Here is a 15,144-nt window from a genome sequence, read left to right as displayed (position 1 = left end):
TTCCTTTTTAAATTTAGGCATTTTAGGGGCAGTGGAAATTGATCAAGCATTCACATCAGTCTTAAAATTAATCTGCTAATCTATTGGGCATTTAAAGGCTCTGAACACAGACTTTCACAACTTCTAAAATGAAGAGCAAAGGGGACCATGTAGTAAGCTTTTCATAAAAACTAATTGTATTCAGTTTTTTTTAGGTGACTCATTCCATTTGAACAAACATAACTGTTAGAAAAGGCCCTTCTTGAGTTGCACAGACCTCTTCCCCCCGGTTGCTTCTGGGTCTGCCCTCTACAACTATGTGGAATAAATCTTTTTCCAATTATTCAGGAAAATTTTTCAAGAATGTAAAAGTCACCTCCAAATGAGTGCATTTTCACCAAATATTAATATATAGAGATGCTTTTTAACTTTTTTAATCTTTACCCAACTTCACCCAAAAAATGGGAACCAAAATACTTCTGACATGTCTCATTTGTTTTTCACTAAATAGATCCCTGAATTTGACCCAGAATGACTTAGCTGTGGATGTAAGGACTGCATTTGAGTAGCCACCTTTGTTAGCCCTGGGGTTCCTACCCACCTTTGGTGTATTCCACCCTCTGGGAGAACTTCTCAGCTTTGCAGAACTGAGGTGTGGTAGGCAGGATAATGCCCCTCCCCTGCAAAGAAGTGAACTTCCTAATACCTAGCACCTGTTGATAGGTTACCTTAGGAGGTGAGAGGGATTTTACAAATGTGAGTAAATTAAGAATCTTGAGATGGGGAGATTATCCTGGATTACCCCATTGGGCCCAATGTAATTACAAGGATCCTTATAGGAGGGAGGCAAGAGGGTCAGAGAAGGAGATGTGGCCTGGAAGCAGAGATTGGAGCCATGCAGGGTTGCCAATCAAGGAATGTGAACAGCCTCTGGAAGCTGGAAAAGGCAAGGAAACAGATTCTCCCCTAGAGCTTCCAGAACCACTGCATCCATGCTGACCTATTTGGGACTTCTGACCTTCAGAGTTGTAAGATAATACATTTGTGTCGCTTAAGCCACTCAATTCGTGGTAATTTGTTACAGCAGCAATAGAAAACATCTACAAGGTTAGTCTGTACCTGAAAAAACTTGTGAGATCAGAAAGGAATCATTCCAGTAACTGTCTTCTTTAAAATGCTTGTACTTTTTTTTTTTGAACTTTTCATGTTCAGCAAGTTTTCAGGCTCAATCTTTTTCGTGTGTGTGTGTGTGTCTTTCTTTAAAGCATAATATTTTAGCAATTCATCATCTATTCATCTATCCATCCATCCATTCATTTATTCATCTATCCATTTTTAAAAAGTTATGTGCCAAATATTTACGAGATCCTATGTTGATACTAGATAATCAGAAATAATATAGTCCAAGCCATTGCCTTTGTAGAGCTTCAGGTCTAGTGGGAGGGAGGGGTAACAGTCATTTTAAAATGGACCACCTAAGGTGACTTAAGTTCTCATGATCCCTGAAGAGTATATCTAATTCATTAGCCTGCCTGAATGCCTGAAATAGCCAACACCAAAAACTCTCTCCTGGGTTAAAGCATGGTTTTCAGAAGGCCACTGTTACAAATGCACTTTTTTGGCATTTACTCGACACCATTACTGAATACATAATTTAACCATCCACCCAATACTTGGTTATACTTTACAATTTCCTACAACATCCATGAAAGAAGTTCAATATATCATGCAGCTGACCATACTTTTTTTTTAAGCCTTTAATTTTGTTAATGGTGGGATATTTTAGACATACAGCAACTTTAAAGTTTTATGTTTTCAAACTTACTAAACCTTATCCTTTATGGTTTCTGCTTTTGGTGTTTTGCTTTGAAGGATCTCACCCATTCCAAAGACATAGAAATAATGACATTACTGTTTAGGACTCTTTTATCTTTGGCATACACACATCCCTGATTAAAAAATAATGCTTGGTCTCTCCAAAACAATGCATTTTGTCCTTTACTTTGCTTTACTATTAATATTAGAACACTTTCTTTTAAAACATTTTTTTTGCTTAAATTTGCCTATTGTTTGTGTTATCTATAGGGTATACTGTAGATCAAATATTTGCGCCCCCTCAAAATTCCATATGTTGAAACCAATCCTCAATGTGATAGTATTTGGATGTGGTGTCTTTGGGAGGTGATTAGGTCATGAAGGTGGAGTCCTCATGAGTGGGATTAAGTGCCCTTATAAAAGAAACCCTAGAGAGCACCTTTGCCCCTTCCACCACGTGAGGTCACAGCAAGAAGACAGCTGTCTATGAACCAGGAAGCAGGTCTTCACCAGACACACATCTGTGGGCATCCTGATCGTGGACTTCCCAGTCTCCAGGATTGTAAGAATAAAGTGTTCCTCGTTTAAGCCACCCAGACTATGGTATTTTTGTTATAGCAGGCTGAAGGAACTAAGACAGTGAACAACAAACTACTCCAAAGCTTACTTGCTTGAAATAACAACTATTTTATATCTCATTATTTTGAGTGTCAGGAATTTGGGCAAAGCTCTGCTGGACTATTCTTCTGCTCCAGGTGATATTGATTGTGGTCACTTGGTGGTATTCAGCTGATGGCTGATCTAATCTGGAGGGTCCAAGATGCCTTAATTCACATGCCTGGTACCTTGGCAGGCTTGTCTGTAAAACTGCATTCAGTCAGGCCCATCTGCCTCTCCAAGTAGTCGGAAGGCCTCTCTGTGGCAGGTTGTGAGATTTCTTACATAGCGATTCGGGCTTCAAGAGACGAAGTTGGAAGCTACCAGTCCTCTTAAAGGCTAGAGACAGAAATAGCATAGTATCACTTCTGTCTGCTGTGCTTTATTACTTAAAGCAGTCACAGGCCAGCCTAGATTCAAAGGTGTGGAGAAAACAGAACCTACTCTATGGGTGTGAAAGAATTTGTGGCCAGGACTTCCCTGGTGGTCCAGTGGTTAAGACTCTGTGCTTCCATTGCAGGGGGCACGGGTTCAATTCCTGGTTGGGGAACTAAGATGCAGTGCTGTGTGGCCAAAGAAAAAAAAGAATTTGTGACCATTTTAAAACCCCGTCACATGTATCCATTACCTTTTTATTTTTCCTTAACTTTTGTGAGATATGTCATACATAAAGACACAAATGTAATGTAAAGTTTAAAGTGTTTATAAAGTGACCAACTATATAACTGGTATTCAGAAATAGAACTTGCTAGCATCCTAGAAGCCCATACCCAAATACCCTTCCCTCTTGGACATAACCACTATTCTAACTTTGTGACATTATCTTGTTATACTTTATGTTTTTACCACCTGTGTATGCATCTCTAAATAGCTATTCCTTCTTTGAACAGTGTTGACTTCTAGGAAGTTCTTCATTGTATTAAGACAACTTACTTCCCTAAAATCTTCTCTCATTAGTAGTAACTATAACCCTAGGGGTTACAGATAACAAATCAAACATTTCTATCCATCAACACCTCAACCATTTCTTACACTGCATGGTTTCAATCTCATTTCACCTTTCTGCTTGTCCAGTTTGTGTATCTTTCTTGGAACGTATGATCCCCAATACAGAGCATAATATTCTATCTCTGGTTTATCATCTAAGCATAGGACTGGAACATCTCATCTCTTATTCTAGATCTCAAACTTCTATTGAGAAAGCCAAATAACACTGATGCCTAATGCTGACTTTATGAGACTAAAATACGTAATATAAAACAATGCCAGGAGCTTAATTTATGGCTAGTGAATAAATAAATGGGTGAATAAAAAAAACTTGTAAAAATTTGCCAGACTGGAATATTGTGCGGTAGGGAACTCCCAGGCTCTGTCTGTCCCTCTCAGAAGCAATGAATAAGCTGGCAAAAACTGTCAGAATCATCTTTTTCAGAACTTTAGAATCTAGGTTTAAAAACCTATAGCAAGCAGGGAAATGTTTAATGAAGACCAAAAACGGCAGAATTTCAGTACCAGAGCTCTGTGGCCTTTTCATTTTCTGTTACCGTTCCCCACTCCTCAGTTCAGCAGTAAGAGATGCCCTAAGGGATTTCATATTCTTGGTTCACTCTTCCTTCCTTCATTGTGGAGTAGCAATCAGATTTCTCCTTAGTAGTCAGGACAAATCACTGCAGCCCATGTAGTAACTCCCTTCTTTGCCTTTGATTCAGAGGCATGAAGAGCCCAAAGTGACTAGGCGGTAGTCTAAACTTTTAGTTCAATGGAATGATCATTGTGTCTCCTGGAGGAAGCATTTCTCCCCTTAGAACTGAGACCTCTAGGCCAGCAGATTTCAAGACCATGAGGAACAGGAAGCAAATTTTTGGCTAGAGAGTTACTAGGGGTGATAGTGAGTGGTGCCACTCCCACTTCCAGCCCTTTCTTCCTGGATTCATGAATATTGGCTATGGCCGAAACAGCACCGTATATTGGACACTGAGTCAGAGCATATACAACCTCCTGGAGAACCTTGCCTCAGCCCTGCAAAGTATTGGCACCCAGCTGTGTTGTAACTGAATCTTTGAAAGGTCATGCTATCGTTCTATCAAGTCAGCTGCTTCAGGATGGTGGAGAAAATGGTAAAACCAGTGAAATCCATGAGCACGGGCCCATTGCTACACTTCATTTGCTGTGAAGTGAGTTCCTTGATTAGAAGCAATGCTGTGTGAAATACCATGATGGTGGAAAAGGCATTCTGTAAGCCCATGGATGGTAGTTTTGGCAGAAGCATTGCATGTAGGGTAGGCAGATCTGCACCCAAAATATATGTCTAATCCAATAACAAGAAAACCTTGCCCCTTCCATGATGGAAGAGGTCCAATGTCATCAACCTGCCACCCTGGGGAAGGGTGCCACGTCCACGACTCAGTGTTGGCCTCTGCTGTTGGCTGATTGGGCACTTGGCACTGGTTGCAGCCAGGTCTGCCTTGGTGAGTGGAAGTCCATGTTGCTGAGCCCATGCATAAGCTCCATCTGCCACCATGGCCACTTTGTTCATGAGCCCTTTGGATGATGACACAGGTGGCTGGGGAAGGAGGCTGATTAGTATCCACAGAATAAGTTGGTCATCTGATCCACTTGATTATTAAAATCCTCCTCTGCTTAGACCACTCTTTGGTGAGCATTCATATGGGACACAAATACCTTCACATTCTTCACCCATTCTGATAAGTCTATCCACATACCTCTCCCAGACTTCATCATCACCAATTTTCAAATTATGTTCCTTCCAGGTCCCTGACCATCTAGCCAAACAATTGGCCACAGCCCATGAATTGGTATATAATTGCATAGCTAGTCATTTCTCCTTCCAAGCAAAATGAACAACCAGGTACACTGCTCAAAGTTCTGCCCACTGGGAGGATTTCCTTCACCACATCCCTTCAAGGATGTCCCAGAAAGGGGCAATAGTGCTGCAGCTGTCCACTTTAGGGTGGCGCCTGCATATCATACACCGGGCGCAAGTCTTCTCTTCCTCTGTCAACTGATTGTAGGGAACTCCGCATGAGGCCATAGGTGCAGGCTGGGAGAGAGAAGGTGGTATAGAAGGAGCGGGGAACATGGGCATTTGGACCACTTCTTCATATAACTTATTTGTACCTTCAGGACCTGCTTGGGTCTGATCTCATATCTACCTCTTCCATTTGATGATGGAGGGCTATTGTACATCCTCAACTTTATGGCGTGGTGGTCAGGTAACACTTAGTTCATGGTGGGCAGCTCAGGTTGCATGATAACTTTGGTGGCCTGTGGTTAAGCATTCAGTCTCTCCTAAGGCCCTGTAGCAGGCCAAACGCTGTTTCTTAAAAGGAGAGCAGTTATCCACAGAGGATGGCAGGGCTTTGTTCCAAAATTCTAAGGGCCTACACTGTGCTTCACCTATAGGAGCCGGCCAAACGCTACAGACTGCCACTGCCACTGCAAGCTCCATTGGATTTGCTGGATCATATGGTCCAAGTGGCAGAGCAGCTGGCATGGCAGCCTGGACCTGCTACAGAGCCTTCTCCTGGTATGGACCCTACTCAAAATTAGCAGCTCTTTGTGTCCCTCAGTAAATGGGCCAAAGTAATACACCCAAATGAGGAATATGTTGTCTCCAAAATCCAAAGAGGCCCACTAGGTGTTGTACCACTTTTTTGGTTGTAAAGGGGCCAGATGCAACAACTTAAACTTCACATTAAAAGGGATATCTTGACATATACCACACCACTGGATCCCTAGAAATTTCTCTGAGGCAGTTCTCTGAATTTTTGTCAGATTTATTTCCTCCTTCTGACACACAAATACCTTACCAATAAGTATAGAGTAGTTGCTACTTCTTTTCCTTAGGTCCAATCAGCATGGTGTCATCAGTGTAATGGACCAGTGTGATATCTTGTAGAAGGGAAAGATGATCAAGGTCCCTGTGAACTGAATTATGATATAGGGATGGAGAGCTGATACTCCTGAAGTAGGACAGTGAAGGTGTGTTTCTGGCCTTGCCAGCTGAAAGTAAACTGCTTCTGGTGGTCTTTCTAATAGAGATGGAGAAAAAGACATTGCCAGATCAACAGCTGCATAGCAGGGACCAGGGGATGTGTTAATTTGCTCAAGCAATGAAACCACATCTGGTATAGCAACTCCTATTGGAGTCACCACCAGGTTAACCTTACAACAATGCACTGTTATTCTCCAAGATCCATCTGTCTTCTACACAGGCCAAATAGGTGAGTTGAATGGTATGTGGTGGGGATCACCACCCCTGCATCTTTCAAGTCCTTGATTGGTGGCAGTAATCTCTTCAATCCTTCCAGGAATGCAGTATTGCTTTTGGTTTACTATTTCCCTACATAGAGACAGTTTTAGTGGCTTCCACTTGGCCTTTCGCCCATAATTGCCCTCATTCTACAGGTCAGGAAACCTGCGTGGGGATTCTGCTAGTTGCTGAGTATGGGGATTCCACTTATGAGTTCCAGCACTGGGGAAATACCCACATGATGCATTTGAGGACCCACTGGGCCCACTGTGAGACATATCAGAGCTGAAACTCCATTGACCACCTCCTGACCTCCATAAGCCCCTACTCTTGACTGGACCACAGCGATGTTTTGAGTCTCCTGGAATTAGTGTCAGTTCAGAGCCAGTGTCCAGTAATCCCCCCAAAGCCTGATCATTTCCTTTTCCCCAGTGCACAGTTATCCTGGTAAAAGGCCATAGATCCCTTTGGGGAAGTCTGGGAGAAAGATTAACAGTATGCATTTTTGGCAGTGTCCTTCCTCAAGGGGAGCCAGATTTCCTTTCATACGAGGGGTCCTGGTTCTGTAAACTGGCTCAAGTCTGGGAACTGAGGGAAAGACTATGACTCTGTTTTTATCATTTTTGTTCACTTGAGCTACTACTCTTTTGCTTATACAGACCAAGTAAGAATTTAGTAAGCTGCCCATACATTTCATTTCTAGGAACACCGTGATCAAATAGACAGCACTCGGTCTCCATGAGTCAGACTACCCTGATTGCTGCTTTGACTCTGCTGTCCACTATGATAATCACACCCAGCTTGCCTCTGGACATGGGGTGCTGCCATTGGACTCTGCCCCTCAGGCTCCAATTACTCTCCTTGCATTCAGGCTTCCCAATTCAGTGGCAGCAGTTCCCACTGTAAGTTCTGGCCTGCAGAGAAACGTGGTCACAGAGCTCTTCAAGGGTGCTGAGGGTCCCCTCACAGATTTATTTCTCACCGTTGTGGGGAAAGGAGTGTCCTCTGGGCCAGGGTAGGCCGCCCCAAAATGTGCCCCAAAGGCATATTGATTATTTTGAATTACAGTTACTTAAGAAATGGCCAACACAAGAGAGATACTCTCACCCTCCTTTTCCCTGAAAGCAGGAAATAATCTCTCATGTGAAAGGTACATTCCCTGCATCTGAAAGTAGAAGGATACCTTTATCACCAGAGATAGGTAATTCAGGCTGAGAAGTCTGTATAAATGAACCTTGTTACTTCCCATATTCTGTTTAGATTCTTCACTAATTAGCGCCCAAAACCTAAGTTTCCTTGTCCTGTCAATTCCTTACAAATTTATTTGTCTAAAAAGTATAAAAGCTGCCTGCTTTGGCCACTTCTTAGGTCCCATTTCTAAGAGACCTCCATGTGCATTAATTAAAATTTTGGGGTTTTTTTCCCCTGTTAATTTGTCTAGCGTCAATTTTATTATTAGTCCAGCCACAAGAACTCAAAATGGATAGAAGGGGAGATTTCCCCCCCGACGCTACGTATCGAATATTTCTACGAGTGGAAAGTAAAATTAATAAATTATATCTTATTCTGAATGAAACTATATTGGTTCCTAATGATTGACCCTTCATCATTGACCTCTTCATCTTCTAGAGATCAGTAAACTTCCAAGTATGCGCTCCAGGTGCCTTTCATCTTGGCACTTACAAATGCAGATACCTTGAGCCAAAGTTAAGGAATGATTCAAAATCTCCTGGTGTGCTGTCCAGGAATTTGCTTTGATTATCTCCATAGTAATCAGTGAATCACACTAAGACTTGGAATCACAGCCCTAGATGCCCATAAGGCATCCATTAATAATTACCTCTAACTTTTTGGTTGGGACAAATGCCAATAGCACCTGTTTGGATTTCAGATATTCACCTTTATCCTCTCTTTGAAAATTGGAAGATGATTTTCCCATTTCCTGTTGCCTCTTATTTTTCCCACAAGTCCTTAAGTATCCCTGGTTCAGAATTTTTTCAAAGTAGAGAAATTATTCCAAAACCCAGAAATGATAGAATTCAATAGTAAATGATACAGTTTCTTTATCATTTTTACACTTATCTTCATCTCCTTCTCCCCTTTATGTATTTTCTTGCATTTTACTTATGATGCTCATTTTCCTTGACAGAGCAGAAGCAATGAATGGGTTAGTCAAGTGGCTGACTGTCTCAAGTATACCTTAAATTAGTATCCTGCTCCTATCTCATGGGTTTAGGGCCCTAAAGTGGGAGTTTTGATATGAAGTATTTCAGTTTTTGTTTATAAAGAAGCATCTGAGTGTTGTCCCTTTCAATGTGGAGTTTATACATGGGTTGCTTTTATGCAAAATATTTAGGCATTATTTGGGTAATGCCTTCAGAGCCAACATAAGAACCTTAGCATTGTTTATGTACAGTTAAACCTCTCGGTTTTACTGTTTACACTACAATCGACTTGGTTATCAGTCTTCCCTAAACCCTCCAAATGGTTTATTCCATATTTTGAGCTATTCTGCATGATTTCTGTGCCATATGTCGCATTAATTCTGCGCTGTACCTGCTACAGTAGTCCCCTTAGCGTCTACAATTCTGTTTCTTCTGAAATGTCAACCGAGCTCTTTTTACTTAGAGTCGCCATCTGCTGGTGGGAATTCTGCTTGCCACTACTTGTAGCCCATAGGCTCTAGAATCCTCTTACGTCCACATTCCTTGCCGGGCGCGGTGGCGCGTGCCTGTAGTCCCAGCTACTCGGGAGGCTGAGGCAGGAGGATCGCTTGAGTCCAGGAGTTCTGGGCTGTAGTGCGCTATGCCGATCGGGTGTCCGCACTAAGTTCGGCATCAATATGGTGACCTCCCGGGAGTGGGGGACCACCAGGTTGCCTAAGGAGGGGTGAACCGGCCCAGGTCGGAAACGGAGCAGGTCAAAACTCCCGTGCTGATCAGTAGTGGGATCGCGCCTGTGAATAGCCACTGCACTCCAGCCTGGGCAACATAGCGAGACCCCGTCTCTTTTGAGTTCTTATCTTAAAATAGGCTTTCTTCCCACGTATATATCACAACAAAAAGTACCATGTTTACATTCTTGCACGACTGATTTCCCACTGCATCGTGAATTCCTTTGGCGGGGCAATATTGCCTTATTTTTATTTTTAATCTTACTTCACCATTACCTAGCGAAACAATTGAATATTCAGGTTGCCAAGCATTAATGGAGCCCCTATTGTATGCCAGGTACTATGCTGAGCCCAGGGGATCCCAGTACCTAGATTGGATGAGAATCCCACAATACACCACAAAATGCTCTTCGGAGAGCAAGACATCAGAATAGGAACTCCTTTTTGAGGGTTCATTTGCTTTGATCATTGAGGGTAACTGTAGGGTGTATGATAGTCCACTTCGTTAAATTTCAACACTGTGCACGTCAGGGAAAGGGGTCGTTGCTCCTGTACGCTGAGTCCCACCTGGGGAAATCCTCCCAGTGCGCTTCTTGTAAATTGTCTTGACCCGCAGGGGTCACTGTGGAGGCTGGCTTGAGTTCCGAAACGCAAGGGAGCAAAGTAACCGGCCTAGTCCATAAGTTTTCCAGGAAGGAATGAAGTTTCAAGAAAATAGTTTGGATCTATTTCGAATTGTTTTGGTACAACGAAAAGGGAGCTGACGACGGACTTGACAGCCGAACGCTGCACAAAAGTGACGAAAAGCAGTTCGCTTCAAGGAATATTGGGTCTTCTGCGCGGCCGTAGATCCGCCAAGTGCGCCTGCGCATAAGAGTAGCAGCGTTGAGTCAGGCCGGCGGCGGAGGAAACTGCGGTAGAGACCCTCAAGCCTCGCCATGAAAACCCGTTTTAGCACCGTTGACCTCCGCGCGGTACTCGCGGAGCTGAATGCCCGGTACTGTATGACGGGTGACCAGGCTCGTGCGGGTGGTGCAGGAGGCGGAGGCCATGGCTCCACCGTGGAAACAAGAACGGCCTTATGTTTCCCCTGGGTCCCCTCGGTCCTGTTCTTCTGTGGACCTGGCTAGGCCTGAGTGGGCGAGCGCGTGACATCTTTCCGTGGCTCTCAGGATACCGGGGGGACCCCGGCGGTCGCGTGCCCCACTCCCCGCTCTCGTGGGCTGCTAGTCTCGCCAGGTCTTGCGTCCGGCTTTGGCGGGGCTCTCGGCCTGTCGGCCTGAGTCGCCCGGGTCTGGCAGCAAACGTTTAGTAAAAGACGAGACGCCAGGTGGAGGACGCGTGTAGTCATTTGCTTCAGAGGTTTCCAGACCAGAAGCTTGATTTGTTAGACGCTCCTCCTCACCGCAGAGAAAGGCAGCATCGCCTTTTTAGCCGGAGGTAACAGATTTGGCCTGAGGTCTGCATTCTAATCTGCTTTCTGTCATTCAGCTGTGTGAGCTTTGTCATATTTCTCAGGGCCTCGTTTACATATTTTCTTTTATAATTAAGTGGGTTAGATTTTATTGTATTTCCTAAAATATATATTGGATCACTTAAAAGACTCAAAGCATAGTATAGTGTTCTAGAGCTGATAGACCACTTTCGTTCTTAAATAGTTACACTCAAGGTTTGGGCTCAATGTCTGATGGCCTTCAGACTGCACACTGGTTGACTCCGTATCTTTAGAGTCAAAGATCCCCCCTTTCGCCATCTCTGCTTTCGCCTACAGCTTTAAATTGTGTGAAGTTTTATGTTTCAAATGGTAGTATGATTTGTTACATGTTTCCTTTCTCTTTGCAGCTTGCTAGGAATGAGAGTAAACAATGTTTACGATGTGGATAATAAGACGTATCTTATTCGTCTTCAAAAGTAAGAGCATTTTATAGGCTTGTTTTATCTTTTGTATAATTAAATATGAGCTTGTTTGTTTTTTTTTAATCTGAGTTAATGCTCCCCTAAAAATTTTTTGACTTTTTTCTTTTACAGACCAGACTTTAAAGCTACACTTTTACTTGAATCTGGCATACGAATTCACACGACAGAATTTGAATGGCCTAAGAATATGATGCCGTCTAGTTTTGCCATGAAGGTAAGTTTTAAGTTATACTTGAAGCTAAATTTTACGGCCCTGAGATTGGTCACTAACAATTGAAATTATAAATGGGTTTTTCTTCACTGTTATAAATAAAATAGAGATAAAATAGAGTAGTTGATAGATACTGGTTGAATAAAGGAGATGTTTAACTTCTCCCTTGTACCCTTCATGCCACTTTGTGTGCCACATCTTTATGTTCCCACAGTTACCGTTCTTACTCAAGCTTTTATAATGCTGGACATTATAGCCATTTAACTCTAATACTCTTCTCACTATCAAAACAATTCTGTGTTAGACCGACATTGGTTTTTCTAAAGCATCATTTTCATTAGTTTTCCCACCTTTTATGATTCTCTAATTGCTGAATCCATATCCTATACCCCAGCATTCTTGGCTTTCTGTAATCTGCCCTCCTCCCTCCTTCCCTAGCCTTGTCTTCCACAGCTCACTTTTCAGCTACCAATCTGTATTTTGTTGGAATACTCAGTGACATTAGTATGCTACCAACCATATCTTTTTACTTTTCACTTTTCTTTTTGTTTTTACTATTAAAACTGAGATCCCACATTTGTGGATGTATTACCCTTTCACTTATTGACACAAGAGATATACTGAAAAGCTCATGATGCAGAGGAAAGACATTAGAGTCAGATATACCTAACTTTGAATTAATGGTATTGCTGCTGAATAATTTTATAACCTGGAAATTTTACTTAATCTCTTGGAACTTGTTTCTTTAAATGTGAAATGTAGATAATGCCTCCCTCATGGGGTTATTGGTGAGGATTAATTGAAGTTACATGTAAAGCACCTAACACAATGCCTGACACATAATAGGGCTCCATATGTATTAATTTCCTTCTTCCTCTCCTCCTCACTTTCCTTCAGAAATTTATTTGTTTTGGCATTGTGTTATTTCATTAGAGGCTTTACAGAGAAGATCCTTATCCCCAGCAACTTAGAATCTGTTTTGGATTACACGTTAGGTAAGTGTTTCCCAAATCACAAGGCCTGTCACAAAATTATCAAATTCTTAAAAGTTTAATTTACTTAATAGTAACCCCAAATGGTTCTATTTTGGGGATTGTCCTTAGTAATAATGACACTTTATATTTGTATAGTACTTTTCAAAGAATAATGCATACTTCATTTAAGTTGTTTAATAACTTGGATATGAAGAACTACTATTGTTTCAGTTTTACATATGATATAACAGATAATAAGATATATGATACTGGGACTGTATAAACATCCCCAAACGAGGCTACATCAATAGGAGGTCAGACACTCAAAAAAAAAAAAAACTTAGAATTTAATGAGTTATGTGTGCATGTAAATCTAAATGTGTATAAAAATTCTCTTCAGTGGAGCAGACAATGTTAAGTACTTTATAAATAACTAAAAGAGCTGCTACTGTTGTATGTCACAGGCAGGGTCATGTTTAGTATGTGGTAAATCACAGTGATTGTTCCTAATTCTCACATTTGGGGATGCCAGCTGTAGCTTTGTGGCACTGACAGAAGCTTGTTTTCACCAAGCTGCTAGTAGGGAAATAAAGAAAAAACAAGTTTTACATATGTATTATATGTCCATCTATACTCATGATAATTTTCCCTTTTTCACCATTCTGTGGTGTGGACTTCTGTTCCATTCAAGGATGCCTTTTATCTTCATTTTAACTTTATTTTTCTCAAACTATTACTGGGGGAATTGATTATGATTTTCACCTGGAGATTTAAAGACAGCCCTGAATGTAGGTCACTGTTTAAATCAAAATTAATATAGGCCACTTTTAAATGAGAACTATTGAATTTAGGAGGGAGAGATTATTCTATGAAGGTTGAAAAGTCTTACATCTGCCTGAATATATGTGAGTATATAATTCTGCCTGAATATATAAAATGAGAATTTTAGTCAATTTGAACTGTAGATCTGGAGAAGAACTCTTCTTAGTTATGAAAAAATTGGCATTAACTTGAAGAATGACCCTGTATATTCTTCTTCTTTTTTTTAAGATGGTTTTAGTTTAAATTCTCTGTAAAATTTGTTTTGGATTTGAGGCTTGAAGAAAAGAAAGCATTCTTTCTTTCTGGTCTTGACTAAGGGATCTTTCAAATTCAAATTTAGAAACAATTGTAAAAATTTTTTTTAGGAGCTACAGAGTAGTCTTGTTTTTGGTCCATGTCATACTTAAATATTTGTACATGTAATATAAAACAGTAGGTATTTACCAAGTAAATTGTCTTTGGGTTTAACATGTTAATTTTATTTTAATTGTTTATAAGAACAAGAACATTATGACTAGGGATAAGAAGAATGGGATTTGATAAAGGATAGGAGTTACTACATTTGGATTTGAGCTAGGTTGTTCAAAAGCCTGGAGATAGTACCTGGTTCAGAATTTGTATTTGAAGTGAAAGATTAGTGGAAACCACTAGTTAATCTTGAACACAAACACACAAAAGGAAATTTGGGATACTTAAAAAATTTCAGTAGAAAGAGGCTTAAAAAAAAGTTACAGCTTTGTGTGAGGTCCTCAGAATAAGAACGGATTTATTTAGCAGTGGTATAAAGCAACAACGTAAACTTCGCTATAGGTCTCTTATTGTCTACTTAAAAATTGGATATAAAATACTGTTTCAGAGTTAGCAGTCAGAGTTGTCTGAAATAAAATGTGTTTCCTCTGATTATGACTCTGTAAGTTTTAATTTTGACTATACTGTTTTATCTGTTAGTCTTAAGATGTTATTCTTGATGGAAATGAAAAGAAGAAACTTAATTATAAACCAATACTGAATGATTAGGAATTCACTTTTACTATATAAATGCCTTTTTTCTTCTCTTTCTTGCTAGTGCCGAAAACATTTGAAGAGTCGGAGATTAGTCAGTGCAAAACAGCTTGGTGTGGATAGAATTGTGGATTTTCAATTTGGAAGTGACGAAGCTGCTTATCACTTAATCATTGAGCTGTATGACAGGGTAAGTTAAATTTGGGGGATGGGGTGAGGAGAATTATTATATTGTTAATTATTCATGTAATAGTGCTGTCAGACATGGGCAGGGAACATTTTTTTCTTCTCAAAGGCCATTGATACACTAGGATAATAAAGTGCAACACGAGTAAAATGTAATTTTCCATTAATCTTCCTTTTTATCTGGAGGCCAGAATTTAGGCAGACTGTAGCCATTTAAAATAGCATTTGAGGGACTTCCCTGGTGGTCCAGTGGTTAAGACTCTGTGCTTCCACTGCAGGGGGTGCAGGTTTAATCCCTGGTCTGGGAACTAAGATCCTGTATGCCATGTGGCATGGCCAGAAAAAAAACAAAAACAAAAACTATAATAAAATAGCATTTGAATGTAGGAGACGAAGATCCGAGAACTGAAGAAAT

At 40.9% G+C, this 15,144-nt stretch overlaps 1 protein-coding gene and 1 pseudogene across 4 annotated transcripts in view; one reads left to right on the top strand and one right to left on the bottom strand.

Moving 5' to 3' along the window:
* Positions 1-4,194: 4,194 nt before the first annotated feature.
* Positions 4,195-10,557, bottom strand: LOC105748009 (uncharacterized; annotated as a pseudogene).
* The window catches only part of NEMF (nuclear export mediator factor), a 52,329-nt gene continuing 47,482 nt past the window's right edge, over positions 10,298-15,144 (top strand). For 2 of the 4 annotated variants that reach the window (XM_004270030.4, XM_033428451.2), the window contains exons 1-4: positions 10,298-10,614; positions 11,460-11,528; positions 11,646-11,748; positions 14,608-14,733. In XM_004270030.4, the coding sequence (XP_004270078.1) occupies positions 10,556-10,614; positions 11,460-11,528; positions 11,646-11,748; positions 14,608-14,733 (357 nt within the window). In that variant the 5' untranslated portion in view covers positions 10,298-10,555. Of the gene's footprint in view, positions 10,615-10,655; positions 11,058-11,459; positions 11,529-11,645; positions 11,749-14,607; positions 14,734-15,144 lie in introns of those variants that run through there. The other 2 variants (XM_033428452.2, XM_033428453.2) reach the window with 2 other exon arrangements.

This window comes from Orcinus orca, chromosome 2, assembly GCF_937001465.1.
Source record: "Orcinus orca chromosome 2, mOrcOrc1.1, whole genome shotgun sequence".
NCBI classification, from domain to species: Eukaryota; Metazoa; Chordata; class Mammalia; order Artiodactyla; family Delphinidae; genus Orcinus; species Orcinus orca.
The sequence above is the reverse complement of the archived record's forward strand: the minus strand, read 5'-3'. Positions and strand labels throughout refer to the sequence as shown.